The sequence below is a fragment of the Prunus mume genome, linkage group LG7, assembly GCF_029339155.1.
Source record: "Prunus mume cultivar Tortuosa linkage group LG7, ASM2933915v1, whole genome shotgun sequence".
NCBI classification, from domain to species: Eukaryota; Viridiplantae; Streptophyta; class Magnoliopsida; order Rosales; family Rosaceae; genus Prunus; species Prunus mume.
In genome coordinates, this window is record NC_142704.1 from 9759351 (window position 1) to 9775976 (window position 16626).

A 16626-nucleotide genomic window follows, 5' to 3' on the forward strand; every position below is an offset into this window, starting at 1 on the left:
AACAGGCCCACACGGGGATCAAAATGTGAACCTCATTGATTGGATTCTCTACTGTCATCATCTTTTTTGGCTCCTTTTTGGACCAAGACAAGGTCACATACACGAGCGCATGGTGCTGATATATATATATATATATATATATATATATGTAATGAATATCCAGACAATACATGCAAAGCAAGCTCATGTTCATCATGTGTTTCAGGAAACCATATTACTCAACAATAGTCCCACATTACTCGTCCCACACCGACCATGGCTCAGGGCCAAGATAAAAGAAAGAAAAAAAGAAAGAAGAAGAAAGACAAAGACCTCACCAAAATTGTCTATTTAGGAGAGACAAAATGAAAGTCAATACAGACATTTCATTACTATACATAGTCCATATTAACATTGAAAAATGAAAAAGGAATGAAAAAGGAAAGAGTTTGGAGGTGATCGTAGCTCCAAACACCATGCTTTGCATACTAATCATGCCAGCAAATAAGCATAACAATACATCTTCTGAATATGTAGAGCCTTCCTCTTCCTTCTTTGAGAAACCCGCACGACCCTTTGCATGAAAACCTTCTCTTGGAGGCTTCAACAGTATCATCACTACTCTTCATCTTCATCTCTATTTCCCACAACACTAGCTAGTGGAATCCCATGGCTCTTTCTTCACTCTTCTGTATGAATCATTGTTAGATATATATAAGTGTTAGGTTCACCTTGTAGAGATGACTAAATTTCATGAGAAAAAGATAAGGAAGAGTGTGTTTCTTATAGGGAGAAGATAATGTGTGGTCCCAAAAGAAACCAAACATGAAGCGTCATCAAGACGAAGCTACATGGTGATAACAGGACCAACTTTGTTTTAAATAAGTACCATAACGTCAGTTATGAGTTCTTAATTGACAACTTGAGCACTTAATTTGACACCGAAAACTAAAACTTCGGATGAATGAACCAAACCCTACATGGCCAATTGACAAAAGGATTCAGCTTCTTTGTTCTTTTCGGCTTTCTAATCATCAGAGGACCGGTGAAATTTTTATAAGGCGTGCTGTGGTTTGGTCATGATAATTGACAATAGAGAACACTTGAATCAACAATTACTATCCAAATACAAAAGAGGTAGCTAGCTGTATGGTACGGCCGGGGGCCATGGTGCACGTGAAATTCACCAGCGAGACATGATCACTGTCCGTGACATGGAAGACAAACTAATTTTATTCAAAGGCTTTGAGCCACATTCTATTTATTAGGTTGAACTATCTATCACCTCCACGACTCTAATTTCGTCTCCTTTTAAACATGGGAGCTTCCCAGTACTTTCCATCTTTGTGGGTTATACAACAAAGGGTACCTAGCCTTTTCAAAGTCATCAATTTGAGTTTGAAACTTTGACATTGCGGTTTCTTCCTAGCCAAATCTAATCAAGCTGTGTGCACGAATATGTCATCTAACTATACATCAAATCAAATGGACACACAGTGAAAGAAGCAGAACATTATTGTAGTCACTATGCCTTGTCTCTGCTAGCTTAACAATCAGAAACGGGAAGAACTAATAGATAAGGGAACAGAAAAGAGAGAATCCCATTTGGAGTTTTGACTGGTAAATGGCGCATAAGCACACAAGGTTTCAGCAATTCCTGAAGCTGGACCCCTACCTAAAGTTAAAAGTGACAGAACAAGGACAATTTTTACCTGGATAAGTACGGAAGGGCCGGAGCTGGACCCTACCCAGAGGTCAGAACCGACCCAAATGAGAAAGGGAGCCCTAACTTTTAAGTATATATGAATTGGAAGACAGATGACAACAAATGTGATTGAAAATCTGTTCCTGACCGACCTCCCCAAGAAGAGAAAATTTTGACGTACAAACCCAAAATAAATTGCAGCAAGTCAAAATTTTTGACCATCTTTCTTCCACTTGACAAGAATCAAAGCCAAATGTATTCAAACAACAAATGCTGCATGCAGCATGCCTGACTGCAAAAGCCTGATGCTAGAAACTATTTATGAAGGAAAGATTTCAGCAGTACAAGTTAGGCCTAGCAATTAATTGGAGGACAGAGTAACACCTTTTCTTTGGGTAGAAACAGAGGGACACCTTCAACTTACAGTACAGTCCACGACTGTGCACCTGGTATGACACATATTGTTCAGAAACTGTGCAGCAGATATAAATACATTGATGTGTGGGGTTACAAAACTATAAATGCCAAGTTCACAGCCACTAAAATGATTGAAGATAATGTTTGGTATCATGTATAACGTTTAGCAATAGTGCATATGCTTATCCATTTTTTATATTGTACATATACAGAACAGAGATCATAACATCACATGTGATCTTAATCTTCATCCTTACTAATCAGACAAGATATAACATGCCGGTTTCCAATTCGAAGAAAAGAAACAAGAAAAACACCACTGGTTATTTTGCAAACTTCAACTTCCAAGGTCACACAACAAAAGGTTTCAAGAAAACTGTATCCATGCTAATATATATGAGCTTTACTAGCTCTGCATGCCTTTATTGTATTGCATCATTCTTTTTCCAATTTGCTATGGGTACATGCGTGCCATTCATTAAAGTGTTCTCTAGAAATCAATACATCTCCTTAACTAATTTTCCACTTCTGTTGAATTTTTTTAAAAGACCTTTCAAGAGAAATAAGTATTCAAGTGCATGGAACACACAAGCTATGGTGCCGTCACTCCCACTTCATCAGCTGGACTGCTACCACTTTACAGTGCATAAATACAACAAAAACCCTATTGTTGTTGCTACTACCACTGCTGTGTACATATCACTTTTACATGTCTTCCATTGACACGGCCCATGTAGAAAAACAATCACATAGGTCTGACCCTTTTTACTCAAAAATGAATAAATCCATTTCAAAATCTAAAAAGATATCGTCAATTATCTCAATCATTTATATCACAATAAAAACTTACCCCTGATGTCCTCAATTGCAATAGTTGAAAGCAATGAAGATTTCATATTATGAATATCCTTCAGCAGTTTATCGTTCTCCTGACTCCCACTCTGTATCTCAACTTGTAAAGCTGCATGCCAACAATTTGTAGTAAATAAGTCACTTCAACAAAGAAAACTACAAGAGTAATATATGCATTTGATACAACATATTGACTAGAGACTTGCTCACACTTCATACACTAGGGTGATTTAACACTCTTAAACCATTAAATATTAAATTAAACGTGCAAAAATAAGGAAGAAGTTTGTACCAGAGTTGCTACTAATAAGATCTTCAAGAATTCCTTCAACAAATGCCAGCATTGAATTCTTTAAAGCATTGTTCTTCTCTTCCAAGATATGAATTTCATTTTCAAGGAACTCTTTTTCTGACAGAAGAATGCATAGTTCATTATCATTCTCCTTGTCAATGTCCTTCTGGAATTCTAAGCACATTGCAATAAACCTTTCCCTGTTATAAAAAAAATTAAAAAAAGAGCTCATTCAGTTACCTATCTGTACCTAATGCAGATGTCAGTTACGTTCTTAAGTTCTAATTCTTACTTTGGCAAGAATTTTCATGTACAAAGAAAAGAAAATGTTACAATTTTTGTGAAATCCATAAACATTCATATCAGAATTGAGACTAAAAACGTTCATAATCTATTAAAAAAGGAAAATACCGCTGGTCGTGGATTCTATTAAGAGTCTCATCGCGCTTCATTCTCAGACGACACAATTCCTTCTCCATAATCTCTACCGAATTCCTTAAATCTTCTGTTAATAAATACATTAATAAAAAAGTCGAATTAAGTGACTGATAAACTATTAATGCTCCAATTAATGTGTATAATAAGCAAAAATGGGAAGGATTAGACGAAATTAGAGAATATACTGGTGACGGTGAGCAATCCCGTGAGCTCAAAGTGCGAGACGTAGAGCGTCTTGGTGAGGTTCGATTCTTTGGCGGCCAGAGCGTTTTCGATTTCAGAGCATTTGACGATCTCCGATTCGATCTCTCGCGTGATCTGAATATTCGCCTCGATTTCTTCGTTCACCTAATTTCACAAGCAGTTTATGAGCGATCGGAGATAATTTGGTTGAAAATTGAAACTTTGACGGAGATGGAAGTTTCAACTGAGATAGGAGATGAAGGAGGAGGAGGAGGTGCAGTTTACCTGGTCAAGCATGTCCTTCAAGGTTGAGATGTGACAGAGGATCTCCCCCGAATCCTCCATTTTCGTATCTCTCTGCGACTCTGCGAGTGAGTGTGTGTTTGCTTAACGGTCCTCTTTCCAAGTCTCCCGCGTTTTTATATATACAGTCCTTTTACTCTTTTAAGTTAAAACGTGGCGTTTTGAGTAAACCCTGCCCAACCCTATTGAGAGAACTGGGGTCCAAAAGTTCATAACACTTATACCGCCCCTCTCTCCTTCTCTTCCTCTCTGCTTCTTCTACAATTCTTTCTCTTTTGGCGGAACGGCGGTGAGTGATCGGCTGCGGCAGGGAAATAGGTAAGCTTTTGCAACCCATGGATTCCTCTCTCTCTCTCTCTCTCTCTCTCTCTTGCTACTCAGCTTTGCTGCTAATTTCTCTATGTTGCCTTCGCAGACTGTATAGTGTTTCTCTGCAAGAGCCGCCATGGGAGGCTCGCGAGCTCAAGTAAACAAGCCCCACAAGACGCGCTTTGCCTCCAAATCTTCGCGTAATCTCCACAAAACTTCAGGTTCTGTATGCTACTCCCTCCACCTTCTTTTGTTTGCTGGAAAATTAGACGTAACGGCTATGCAATGCAATTGGTGTGTATAAATTGAGTGTTTTTGGTGCTTCAGATAAGAGTAGGATTGGCAAATCAGAGCACAATGTTGCCAAGGGAGCTCGGGCAGCTCGAGTTCAACGTAACAAGATGGTAATTGATTTTAAAAATCTCCCTCTTTCTCGTGCCAATATTCATTTTGGGTACCTAACTCTCAACGTCACTATTCTGTAGTTACGAGAACAGAAGCGGGCAGCTCTTTTGAAAGAGAAGAGGGCTTCAAGTGGATCAGCAAGTGCTCCCCGTGTGATTGTGAGTATTTTATTTTCAGTTGGAACTGATAGAGAAAAAGGCTTTGAGGGATTAATGCGCTTATATTAAAATACAAGAACCTTTTTATCAGCTCTATTATCATTCTAACGTCCACTAATGTTAGGTTTTGTTCGGGCTTTCTGCTGATGTAAACCTAAATTCACTTGCCGAGGAACTTCTTTCTTTGTTATCTCCACAAGGTTATGATGCCACCTTGCCAACAGTTTCTTCTGTTGAATACAAACTGAGAACAACGGTACCCCCCCTCTGCTGCTGTATTTTAATTATGGTTCACAAAGTTGTTAACATTGATGACTGATGTGAAGATTTCTAAGTATCTAACTCTAGTAATTCTTTAGGTATTGAAAGCACCACATGGGGATCTGCTATCATGCTTGGAAATGGCCAAGGTAAGAAATTCTGCAGCTTGTGTATTCATCCTAATTTTCTTGGGTTTTCTGACGCAGAAACTCTTTTCTGTAGGTTGCTGATCTCATTGCTTTTGTGGCTTCAGCGAGCTCTTCATGTGAAGGAAGCACATCTGACTACATTGACTCATTTGGAAGTCACTGTCTTTCTGTCTTTAGGTCCCTTGGTTTACCGAGCACTGCTGTGCTAATTCGTGTATGTTATTGTTGATGTGGTTTTTATGTTCATGGAAATATTATCGAACTAGGATAATTAGATTTTGCCCAATTTGATATAGGATTTATTCTCCTTTTTTGGTGCATGTAGGATCTACCTACTGACATGAAAAGAAGACATGATTCAAAGAAAACATGTACTTCTAGTCTTGCTTCTGAATTTCCCGAGGATTGTAAATTTTATCCAGCTGACACAAAGGATGAGTTGCACAAGGTATGTGTCGACTACAGATTCTTTAACTTAACCTTCAATGTTAAAAGTCCAAAGGGGGTTATAATACACTTGGCATTTTGTTTTGTTTCATATTTACATAATTTGATGCTTCTCATAGCTTTCGCATCATCTTACTATATTTGCAGTTCATGTGGCTCTTTAAGGAGCAAAGGCTCTCAGTTCCTCACTGGCGAAGTCAACGGCCTTACCTGATTTCTCAGAAGGTGCTCATTTTCTATTTATTTAACTTTTTGTTTCATTCTATGTTAGGTAAAGGTGGAAAAAATAGGGAAATATATAGTAGAAGTGATGCAGAATGGTTCTACGTCAAGAAGTTTTTCTTTTATGGCAAGGCATGTGTGCCTTGTAGAACAACTACTATTCTTGTAAAGAAGAAAATTTGAATTTGATAAATAAGAAAGATTTTGTAATCACTCATTTTGTGTTTATAGGTTGATATGGTAGCAGATGATTTCAATTCGGGAAATTGTACCCTTCTCCTTACTGGATATCTGCGTGCTCGCAGTCTTTCTGTGAATCAACTGGTAATTAGTTCAGCCAAAGACTTTCCCTTGGTCGCATGATTTGGCAGTTGTCTTATTTTCTTTTATATCAGGTTCATGTTTCTGGTGTGGGAGATTTCCAGTTGTCCAAAATGGAAATTCTCAAGGATCCATTTCCTTTGAATGCAAGAAAAGAGCAGGATTTCATGGATTCAGATGAAGTGTGTGATGTAGAGGTATTGGCTGTTTCATTTAAATATAAGCAGAAGATGTCTATAGAATAAGTTATTTCCTTGTAGTGATAAGATTTGGATGCTTTTTATTCATTTGTGAAGCATGTTTATGATGATAAGTTTATCATATGACGTATGTTTCTCATTTGAAATTTTACCTATTTCAAGGTCCTCCGTTCTTTGGTTCCTGATCCTATGAGGCAGGAGCCTTTACTAGTTGAGAATGTTCCTGATCCCCTGGCAGGTGAACAGGTAACAACATTACATCTTCATTCTATTAATTATTATCTTACTCAATTTCATTAAGAATATGGGTTGTATATTGCTTATCCAAAAATGAATAAAACAAAGATGGGTGGTATTTGAGTGGATGATACCTGAATTACAAAAGAAGAATGTCAATTGGAATACTCCTCCTATCTCAACCGGTTAATATGTTTTACATTTGGATTTTCTTAATTTTACTGTGAGTTTTGTTGAATTACTGAACTGCCATTTATAAAATGGATCCTTTTTGTCAGACATGGCCAACAGAGGCAGAAATGGTTGAGGCTGAAAAAAGTCAGAAACAAAAAAAGAAGAAAAAGAGGACACTTCCTCGAGGCACTTCAGAATACCAGGTCTGCAGTTCCTGTCAGTTTCTTTTCTTTTTTTTGGTGCAGTGGGGGCCGGAGCCCAGGAAAAAAAACACACAACTTAAAGTGAAACAGTTTCATAATTCTGAATGTTTCTATATTTCTTTTGTTCTTTGACATTTTTGTTTGTTCATGTTTAAGAGGTAATGGACAGATTTTTTAGTGATATATCAGAGGCATGATTTCTGTTCTTGCAGGCTGCTTGGATTGTGGATGGTACAGATGAAGAGGGATCAACTACTGATGAGGATGAGGAAGCTGATGGTATGGTATTGGATGAGGGGGACATTGGTTATCCTGGTCAAGAGGGCACCAATTATTCGGATCTCAGTGATGACCAAGCTTCTTCAAGCTTTGGGGACTCTGATGGAGAAACTGATGTTGATTCAGTAATGATGGTGAGTTTAGCATGTATATTATTTATGCATCAAGGTGATTTTAGTGCGTTACCAACTTACCAGCATTAGTCGGTTTCTCTGATTTTTATCTAACATGAAGACACAACAAATAACAAATGGAACCCCCATTATTATGCTACTGTCATTTGCGAATGTGAAAAAAAGTAAGACTTAAGAATACCAACCACATTCTAGATGGTGAGAATCCCTAGTGTTTCTCCAGGTTAAGCTCAATACATACCACTTTAGACAATACGTTTTACCAAACATGTGTGAACCACTCACCTTACTGGCTTGAACTAGAATGCTGAATAGCAGGGGTTCACTGATGATTTGGTCAGTCATTGGTGCTTTGTCAACCTATTTGCAGCATTTTCATTAATATGTAATGCAACAAAGGTCCTTTGATTCTCAAGAATGCCAACTAGGTTATACCTGGATCTTCCAACCCTCAATGCTCATAATTAGCTTTAAAATTCAAGGAAATCTTCCAAAAATAGAAAGAAATAACAGAATACATTGTGTATTTGTCTCTAAGGATTCAATTAACGTTATACTTAAGAATAGGTCATAATGGTAATATTAATGTGCTGTCAGCAAGAAGAAATTTATTTTTCTTTTGTTCCAATTCTGTACTTTGTAGGACTTACTCATTTTGTTTCTGTTTTACAGGAAGGTGAAAACTTGACCAAGGAACAGTTGGCGAATGAAATTCAAAAAATAAAGCAAGCACATGCTGATGATGAGGGTACTTATCTTTTTAAAAAGCTATATACTGTTGATTTTTAAAGACAATTGTATTTAAACTCTTTCATTAAGCCAAAGCTTTCCTACACATAGAAGCTAAATACTGCTTCAAATAACTTGAAGTTTTTGTTATATTCCTTGCTATATGATTTATATTGTTAAAACTATATTTGTAGCACCTTGAAGTCAACTATATTACTGCTGCGTTATTTAGTTCGCTTTTAATGGTTGTTTGTTATGTTTTTCAGAATTTCCAGATGAAGTGGATACACCATTAGACATTCCAGCAAGAAAACGTTTTGCAAAGTATAGAGGCCTCAAGTCCTTTAGGACCTCTACATGGGATCCCAAAGTAATATTCCTGTAATTCTGTAATAGTAGTTCACTCTTTTCTGAACATCAACTGTCCAACTGACTTTCGTGTCTGATGAACTTCAGGAGTCTTTGCCTCTAGAGTATGCCAGAATCTTTGCATTCGATAATTTCAATAGAACACAGAAAAACGTCCTTGCTAAAGCTTTAGATATGGAGCAACAAAACAGGGATGACTGCGCCACTGCTAGCTCATATGCAAGGCTGTATATCAAAGACGTGCCAACTAGTGTTGCTTCTAAATTATGTAATCAGGCAAAAACAATGCCTGTTACAGCATGCGGTCTTTTGCAGCATGAGTCCAAGATGTCTGTACTACATTTCAGGTATCTTGTAGTTGGGAAAAATTTGCAGTTTTGTGGTCTTCGTAAAGGAAGGTATTTTCATGACCCTGGGTGATCTATGTTTGCAGCGTAAAGAAGCATGACTCGTACAGTGCTCCTATCAAAGCCAAAGAGGAATTAATATTTCATGTTGGGTTTCGCCAATTTATCGCTAGGTAGTTTCTCTAATGCCATCAACTGTTCTTGTGATTGAGTTTTAGTGATTGACGCTTTTGCTCTGCACTTTGCAGGCCAATATATTCTACTGACAACATGAATTCAGATAAGCACAAAATGGAGAGGTTTCTTCATGCAGGACGTTTTTCCATGGCTTCAATTTATGCTCCGATCTCCTTTCCTCCTCTTCCTTTGATAGCTTTGAGGAGTTCTGAGGGAGCGGGCACTGCACCTGCAGTTGCTGCTGTTGGTTCACTGAAAAGCATCGACCCTGACAGAATTATACTAAAGAAGATTACTTTAACTGGGTACAGTTTATTATTAAATTTTTGGTGGTGGTGACCTTTATGGCACAGATTTTTTCCTTTGAATGTTCGGATTGATTGAACTTGAAAGCATATTTGATGCAGTTACCCTCAACGAGTATCAAAACTAAAAGCTTCTGTAAGGTATATGTTCCATAATCCAGAGGACGTGAAATGGTTCAAGGTGTGAATCTCATACCATATCTTTTTAGTTTGTGCTGTATCTTATCGAAGTAAAATATTACAATCATTATTGTGAATATGTTTCTTAACGTGCGTGGTGATGGCAGCCTGTGGAAGTGTGGACCAAATGTGGTCGTCGGGGTCGCATCAAGGAGCCTCTTGGAACACACGGTAAGATTATCCCAAATAGTGGAAAACTATTAATCGGAAGATGCCATTTCAGACCTTTCATTTCCATATCCCGGTTGTGCTTTATATTATATTAAGTAGTTATAAAGGGTTTCTTTTGTTCCATATATAATTGTCTCAGGGGCATTGAAATGCATCTTCAATGGGGTCCTCCAGCAGCATGACACAGTATGCATGAGCTTGTACAAGCGTTCGTATCCCAAGTGGCCGGACCACCGGTTCCCCATTCTTGATGCTTGATCAAATAGTGTCCCGCCTGCCATGCGACACTTGCCCTTAACAGTGCTTCCCAATTCTTGACGCTTGAGAAGATAGTGTCTTGGACGCCTGACTTTTTCTTGCAGTGATTTGCTTTCGAACACACAAGAAAGTCATGTGTCTTGTATGGGAATGAAGCTCTGGTTCAGATTGTTGGTTCCAATTTTCATTTTTGCTCTGCTAGGACACCCGAACTTTGAGTGCCGAAGGCTTGATTGTAAAATACCTGTTATTCTTCTCTATATTATTTTCTTCTTTTTTGGGTTACTTTTTTAGAACACAAAATTTCTTAATAGTGTAGTGAGGGGGCTGACCGTTTGCTCCTGTTGCGTGAATTGATTCTCCATTATATCACACTTTCATTTCTATCCCAACAATTTATAACCAAGACTACATTCTGATGCATAAGATGTTGCAATACAAACACAAAATTTCACATGCAATATTCTTGAAAGCAAATTGGCTTGATGGGTCTTGAAAGTTGGGTTCTCTTCCTCAAATATAGACACTCTGATTCGAATCAAACTCCAGTACTGGCTAAGTCCAAATACAAAAACATATGATTCAAAATTTCAACATTTTTGTGTTCAACAACCACAAGCAGAAGAAAAAAGAAAATAGAACACTGGTAGGGTGTAGTCTACATAGACTCTTCAAACTCATTCAATTTCTCTTTCTTCTTCAATTCACTTTCGTACTGTCTCAGTCTCTCCTTCACTTTCTCCTGTATTCATCAAAATCCAAGATTCCATATGAAAATCAATCAGATTACAAAGTTATATTGATAAATTTCTGCTATGATTCCATTGTTCGAGTAGCTCAGGAAGCTATAATTTTCATTTCCGAAAATCAGACAGAGAGTGAGTGAGCTTAATAAGAAGAATGATAAACAGAGAGGGGGAAGTGAGAAGACCTTGTAGCTTTTCTCGACGCGGTCCATGACGTAGAAGCCGAGAACGCCACCGAGAATGGTTCCGGTGATGATCCGGGCATAGGCCCAAGTATTAGAGCTCCCAGCCATTTTCCTTCTCTTTCTCTCTCGCTTTCTTTCCTTGATTTTCTCGGGAAAGTTTCGACTTTCAAGCGGCGCTTTGACGGTGGACGTTGGCCCCTGCCTTTCGGCCTTTTACTAATTAAGAATTTAAGAGAAGTAAAAGTGGATGGGTCAAGTCGGACGGGTGGGTGAGTAAACCGGGTTAAGGTTTCAATAGTTGTGGCCCCGGCTGAAGGTTTGTCTTACCATTGCAGTCTTGCAGATGCCAGATTTCGTTTATTTGGGTTGTGCATAAAGTTTGTCACTCTCATTTGGGCTACGAGTTAATTTTATTGTACATATATTTGGAGCTTCGGTTAATTCACAAAATACACTAGAATTATTTAGAACCGAAAACCCACATTTCCTTGTGCTTCTATCAAACAAATGGTCGGAGGCTGATGCTGCCCTTACTCAGTCTTGAACGAATACGTCGTCGTCTGATGGCTATGGCTCTAATGGAGTGTGATTCACCGTCAGCAATAAAACGCCCCAACTGAAGCAAGAATTGGGAGGAGATCAAATCCATAGGAGCTCTCAGGTTTCGGCAACCCAAAGCCACATGAAAAGAATTAGAGGAGTCAGTGGAGACTGCTTGTTTTACGGATTCAAAAATGATAATGGTTCAAGTTCATTGCATTGCCAGCAGTGAAGCAGGAGGGACTTCTAATGAAATTATACCCAACAGACACAAAATACTTAGAATGTCACAGTACAAATATCAACATTGAATAAGCAGTGTGTATTAATTGTTCTCTTGGACAGAGACATGTTTCATGGATCCAATTACTCTTACAGAATATACACATATGGGTTTTTGTACAAAGCTCAATCCAGGCATAAGCCTTTCAGACAGTTTACTCCCCACGAAAAAATTGATGGGGAAGAAACCAAACACTAATTGCCCTGGACTAAAGATGTATGAACATATTTAATCACAGTAATCTGCTCCTAAGGGCATGCCAAATCCTGAACCAAAAAAAACAGGAAATGCATGGGTTTTCTGACTTTTATCAACTATTGACCTGTCCTTTCTTCTTCAACCTTAGACCCTTCTGGCTTGATTGCTGGTTTGGAGACGGCTCCACAAGCAGCAAGCGTGACATGACATATGCTAACAGTTCTTCTCTATGCGAAAATGTAAAGTCCAAATGGGCGTACTCGAACTCACTGTATGATACATCAACACCTGCATCATTCATCAACTTATAATGCTTTCTGACCATGGATGGCCGAATTACCTTGTCCTTCCGCCCAGCAACCAGATCAACAGGAACGTCAATAAGCCCATAGTACTCACCCAAGTCCAATGGCTCTGTAGATCCATACACCTCCATGTTAGCAGACGCACTCCCATAATCGAACATTCTAAATTTTCCTGCACGCTTCATTTGTGCAAGGTGGAGAGCCACTTGGAATGATACCCCCGGCATATCATTCATGTTATAATGTGGTATCCCTAACACGCCAACCCAATTTGAGCTATCCCCGCCAACAAAATAACTCATTAGGGTCTGAACCAGTCCTCCAACGGCAGGGTAGTTATGGAAGTCTCGTGCCAACTTGTTCAGAAGCATTCGAAAGAATCTGGTTGGTATGTAGAAGCCAGGCACAAAGGGTGCCAGAATAGGAGCCAATAGAAGAAAGACATGTTCCACAACCGTAAACATTAGGCTGGAATCACCATGGAATCCAGCAGGTGACAGTAAAACCAATCTTGAGAGTCTATGGCGTCTCTCTTCTATCCTCTGTGTTACAACATACATCAGTATAGCTGCTCCTCCCAAGCTATGGCAAATGGCACAAAGCTTGTAAGGTTGCTCATCATTGGTTTCTTCCTCAAGATCAGGTTGGCTAAGCTTCAATTCAGCAGTTTTAACTTGGTGTATCTTCTCTATCATTGCAGGTATATCCTGAGTCGCATGCTCATTGATGGAGTACTGCCAATACCTGCATTGGTTGCTACATTCAGTAACTCAATTCACACTGCAAAACTTTATGTAATTGCTGCTTTATGCTTAGAAAATCTGTAAATATTGCAGCCTCATTCAATCCCCACCAACAATCTGAGTCGAGAGGAAATCAAGGATAAAAATTTCATAAATAAAATAGCAATCAGATCTCATATGTCAACTTACTGTCGTGAGGATATATTTTTGTTAACATGCTCCCTAGAAACCAAGCCACGGAAGTTCCCAAGGAAAACATCATATCCTGCAAAAGTAAGAAGCATTAGCATATTTCTAAACCGCTACAGTGCTCTTTAATGCAAGCCGCACACACTTGCAAATGAAACATGCAAACCTTGATCATAGGCTGCAAATGCCGGTGAACCAACAACCCCATTCGACACCCAACTGGACAGAGGAAATAACCAATTAGAAATCATTTTTAAAGGTAGCATATATCAAACAAAACTCTTGTAAAATGTGTGATTATAACACAAGAAGTAATGGTTACCCATTGCCTCTTCAAAAAAGAAAAGAAAATAAAATCATGTTGTAAGATGCAAATATAGTTGTAGTAGTAAAAATCGTGGTGGTGGGAAGAATTATGCATCACACTGATTACCCACCTAGGGCACTGGGGAGGAAGGAATCTTAAGAAGAAATAGCTTACCCCATAGATGAATCCAGAATTCCATGTTGTAGATAAACAGCTTTCCGTGAATCACGCCTGCAGCATCGCAGTACAGTCATTACATTACACACCATCGACTTAGAACAAAGTTATCACTTGACCAGGGATAAAGAATACAAATAAATCCATCATACCTTGGGAGTCTTTCCAAGAGAAGAACATATCCATCACTAGTGATCACATGTATAGCTTCATATGGGTACCTAAGGCAGACAGAAAGTTCAGCAATTTTAAGAGCATGTGCAACACTCAAAGAAAAAAGAAAAGGTTCTACAATCAAGTAAGCTGTAGCATAGCCTTACCCAAGCTCTGTTATGACATCCTGGCATGTCCGAGCATCAGTATTTAGTGACTGTTGAAATGAAGTATTCCTTTCTTTAGGAGCTGGATCATTCTCTCCAAGTGTAGCTGTGGGGACAGAAACTTCTGAATTACTATCATGACTATCTTGAGCACCACTACTGCTCAATGAATACCATCCAGATAGAGTTTTAAAAGCCTCTGATGGGGAAAGAATAAAATGTGCTGCCTTATGAACAACATCAAATATAGCTTCTATGAATATCTCGATTGCTAGATGAAGATCCTGTTGAACACAAATTGAAGATAAGAAAATATATTAAGAGAAAATAAATGATGCATTTAATTCCCAAACTGGTATGAAAAAGAGTTTATGCAGAAACCTCAATGACTCCACGTCTCCTATCAGTGGTTCGGTGCACAATGTGATCCTTGAGAGTCTGCATTTTATTAATAGCTCGTGCTTGCAGGATCTGACTGCTTCCTGGTGCAGAAGAGCCGTTTGACGACCTAGAATAAGACAATTGGAAAATACGAACTGGAATCCAGAGCAGAAACCTTGCAGGAAGCAAAATCCAGAAAAATATGTATCTGATCCACATCCATCCCATCCAGCGCCTATCGTTCCTACTGAAACTAGAAGCCCGAGAGACTCTTGAACTTTGAGATAGTGGTGATCCAGGAGATGTGTCTCCATCACTATCTTCATCTCCATATGGGTAATCAAGGCTCGAGCCATCAGAATCAGAATCCACAGAAAGCTCATGTATGAAATGATTGAAAGAGGACACTCCACTACAAACATCAAACAAAATGGACATGTCATTTCAGCAACTAATATATATGTAATATGTCGGTTGCACTACAATTTACAAGAAAGATATCAATCAAATTAAAGGAACTAATTCTACATACAAAATAACTACTGCCCACGAAAACAAGAACAACCATAGCATTCATTTATCATGAATAACCCCCAAATTCCCACAATTTCAAAACGAATTGCCAAGTACCGGACAAATTCAAAAATCTGAATTATTCAGTGTGCTTGCAAATTTTGCTGGGGACACACAACTTACTTTTCCATCCAGCGCGGAAATCGAGGTCCCCGAAAGGTGGGCCTGAGCTCCCAGCCATGAATGCCTTCAAGGATGTTAGCCTTCCCAGGTAAAAATGTCAATAAAAGAGCTGAAACTCCATTAATCAGCCTCACAATATTGTTCAGCGACTCGTATGTGAACGTCTTCACTGACCTGCACTACCAAACACCAATCAACAAACACAAACAAACGCTTTGATTCCAGAAACAATACAAACCAAAATTCAAACCCAGCACCAAAATTTGAATTTTTTTTTTTTTTTTTTTTTTGGCACACATGAAAAAGTATCAATTTTTATATGTATAGATAACGGGAATTAAACCAATTCCAATCAATTTTGTAAAAGGGGAAAGGAAGGAAGAGGAGGCTCTCACTCTTTGGTGACAGCAATGATGTTGTCAACGACCCGTTGCATCATCTCATAATAATTATCAGTAAATTTGATTTGTATCAGATTTCTGGGACAAGAAAAAAAGAAAAAATTCTGAAACTTCGAAAATGGAAAGTAAAATGGAAACGAATCTGATCGGCAATGAGGATAGGCGTGAGAAGAGCGACGGAAATCGAGAGAAAATTTTGGGAGCTCCGATATTTTAGGACACTCAAATTGACAGCAATAGGGGGAAGGCAATAAAAGGAACGGCGATTCTTGCCGTAGAGGGAAGGCAGCCAAGGAAATCCACGTGGTGGGCCCTTATTGGGTACCTCAAATGCGTGTCGGTCTCTGGTCTTTTAGTGTGGATCACGAGTACACGTAAGGATGCGAAATTCAGAGCTTGTTGTTCACGTGCTTCTGTATATATCATATCATATTTATTATTTTTATCTGAACTAAGACTAGTAGGGCCCATTAGGAAGTGAACGGACTGGATTCGAAGATGGACAAGGGCCGACACGATTTATGACGTGTCGCATGCGGATTTAGAGACTACATGACCTTATGCTGCCGTGCAGCCACAGGAATACGTGACGCGGCGGATGCCACTCGTACAAGTTAACATCTTGCCGACCAGAATGAGTGGCAAATTTTAGAATTTTCTTTTAATCTAGAAAACATTATATATAGTAAAAGAACATTATGATTGATTGATTTATTTTTTTATTATTTTTTTTTAAACACTCTACGGGAGGTAATGTCCTATGTTGCACGGACACAGGTACGGGGACACGAGAACATGGTGACACGAAAATCTCAAAACATATATGACACAACAATTAAAATAATAATTTATTCTCAATACTTCAATGTTACATAATTCTATAAAACAAAACAAATAACTCATGTTCATTATCCATACATAATAATTAATAGACCACAAAATAAAACATAT

At 38.5% G+C, this 16626-nt stretch overlaps 4 protein-coding genes and 1 pseudogene across 4 annotated transcripts; 1 reads left to right on the plus strand and 4 right to left on the minus strand.

The window, feature by feature from the left end:
- Nucleotides 1-300: 300 nt before the first annotated feature.
- On the minus strand, nucleotides 301-614 carry LOC148915440 (small polypeptide DEVIL 4 pseudogene; annotated as a pseudogene).
- On the minus strand, nucleotides 301-4346 carry LOC103342199 (uncharacterized). The gene is made up of 7 exons (XM_008245804.3): nucleotides 4152-4346; nucleotides 3869-4031; nucleotides 3657-3750; nucleotides 3246-3445; nucleotides 2952-3062; nucleotides 2069-2130; nucleotides 301-668 (listed from the first exon to the last, which is right to left on the minus strand). Exons 1-6 carry the CDS (start codon nucleotides 4209-4211, stop codon nucleotides 2105-2107), a joined length of 654 nt encoding a protein of 217 aa, XP_008244026.2. The 5' UTR covers nucleotides 4212-4346; the 3' UTR covers nucleotides 301-668; nucleotides 2069-2104.
- Nucleotides 4347-10557, plus strand: LOC103342198 (pre-rRNA-processing TSR1-like protein). The gene is made up of 22 exons (XM_008245802.3): nucleotides 4347-4487; nucleotides 4585-4699; nucleotides 4806-4882; nucleotides 4964-5041; nucleotides 5166-5297; nucleotides 5401-5451; nucleotides 5525-5665; nucleotides 5777-5899; nucleotides 6046-6123; nucleotides 6352-6444; nucleotides 6516-6638; nucleotides 6804-6887; nucleotides 7157-7255; nucleotides 7468-7668; nucleotides 8341-8416; nucleotides 8664-8767; nucleotides 8854-9113; nucleotides 9200-9286; nucleotides 9362-9595; nucleotides 9698-9776; nucleotides 9883-9946; nucleotides 10086-10557. The coding sequence occupies exons 2-22, from the start codon at nucleotides 4615-4617 to the stop codon at nucleotides 10202-10204; spliced, it is 2388 nt and encodes a 795-aa protein (XP_008244024.2). The 5' UTR covers nucleotides 4347-4487; nucleotides 4585-4614; the 3' UTR covers nucleotides 10205-10557.
- Nucleotides 10558-10708: 151 nt separating this feature from the next.
- Nucleotides 10709-11377, minus strand: LOC103342197 (ATP-dependent helicase/nuclease subunit). The gene is made up of 2 exons (XM_008245801.3): nucleotides 11136-11377; nucleotides 10709-10946 (listed from the first exon to the last, which is right to left on the minus strand). Exons 1-2 carry the CDS (start codon nucleotides 11241-11243, stop codon nucleotides 10863-10865), a joined length of 192 nt encoding a protein of 63 aa, XP_008244023.1. The 5' UTR covers nucleotides 11244-11377; the 3' UTR covers nucleotides 10709-10862.
- A 599-nt stretch (nucleotides 11378-11976) lies between these two features.
- LOC103342196 (alpha/beta-Hydrolases superfamily protein) lies at nucleotides 11977-15938 on the minus strand. The gene is made up of 9 exons (XM_008245800.2): nucleotides 15670-15938; nucleotides 15275-15448; nucleotides 14579-14990; nucleotides 14198-14481; nucleotides 14030-14098; nucleotides 13875-13931; nucleotides 13560-13612; nucleotides 13394-13469; nucleotides 11977-13205 (listed from the first exon to the last, which is right to left on the minus strand). Exons 1-9 carry the CDS (start codon nucleotides 15711-15713, stop codon nucleotides 12269-12271), a joined length of 2106 nt encoding a protein of 701 aa, XP_008244022.2. The 5' UTR covers nucleotides 15714-15938; the 3' UTR covers nucleotides 11977-12268.
- Between the last annotated feature and the right edge of the window lie 688 nt (nucleotides 15939-16626).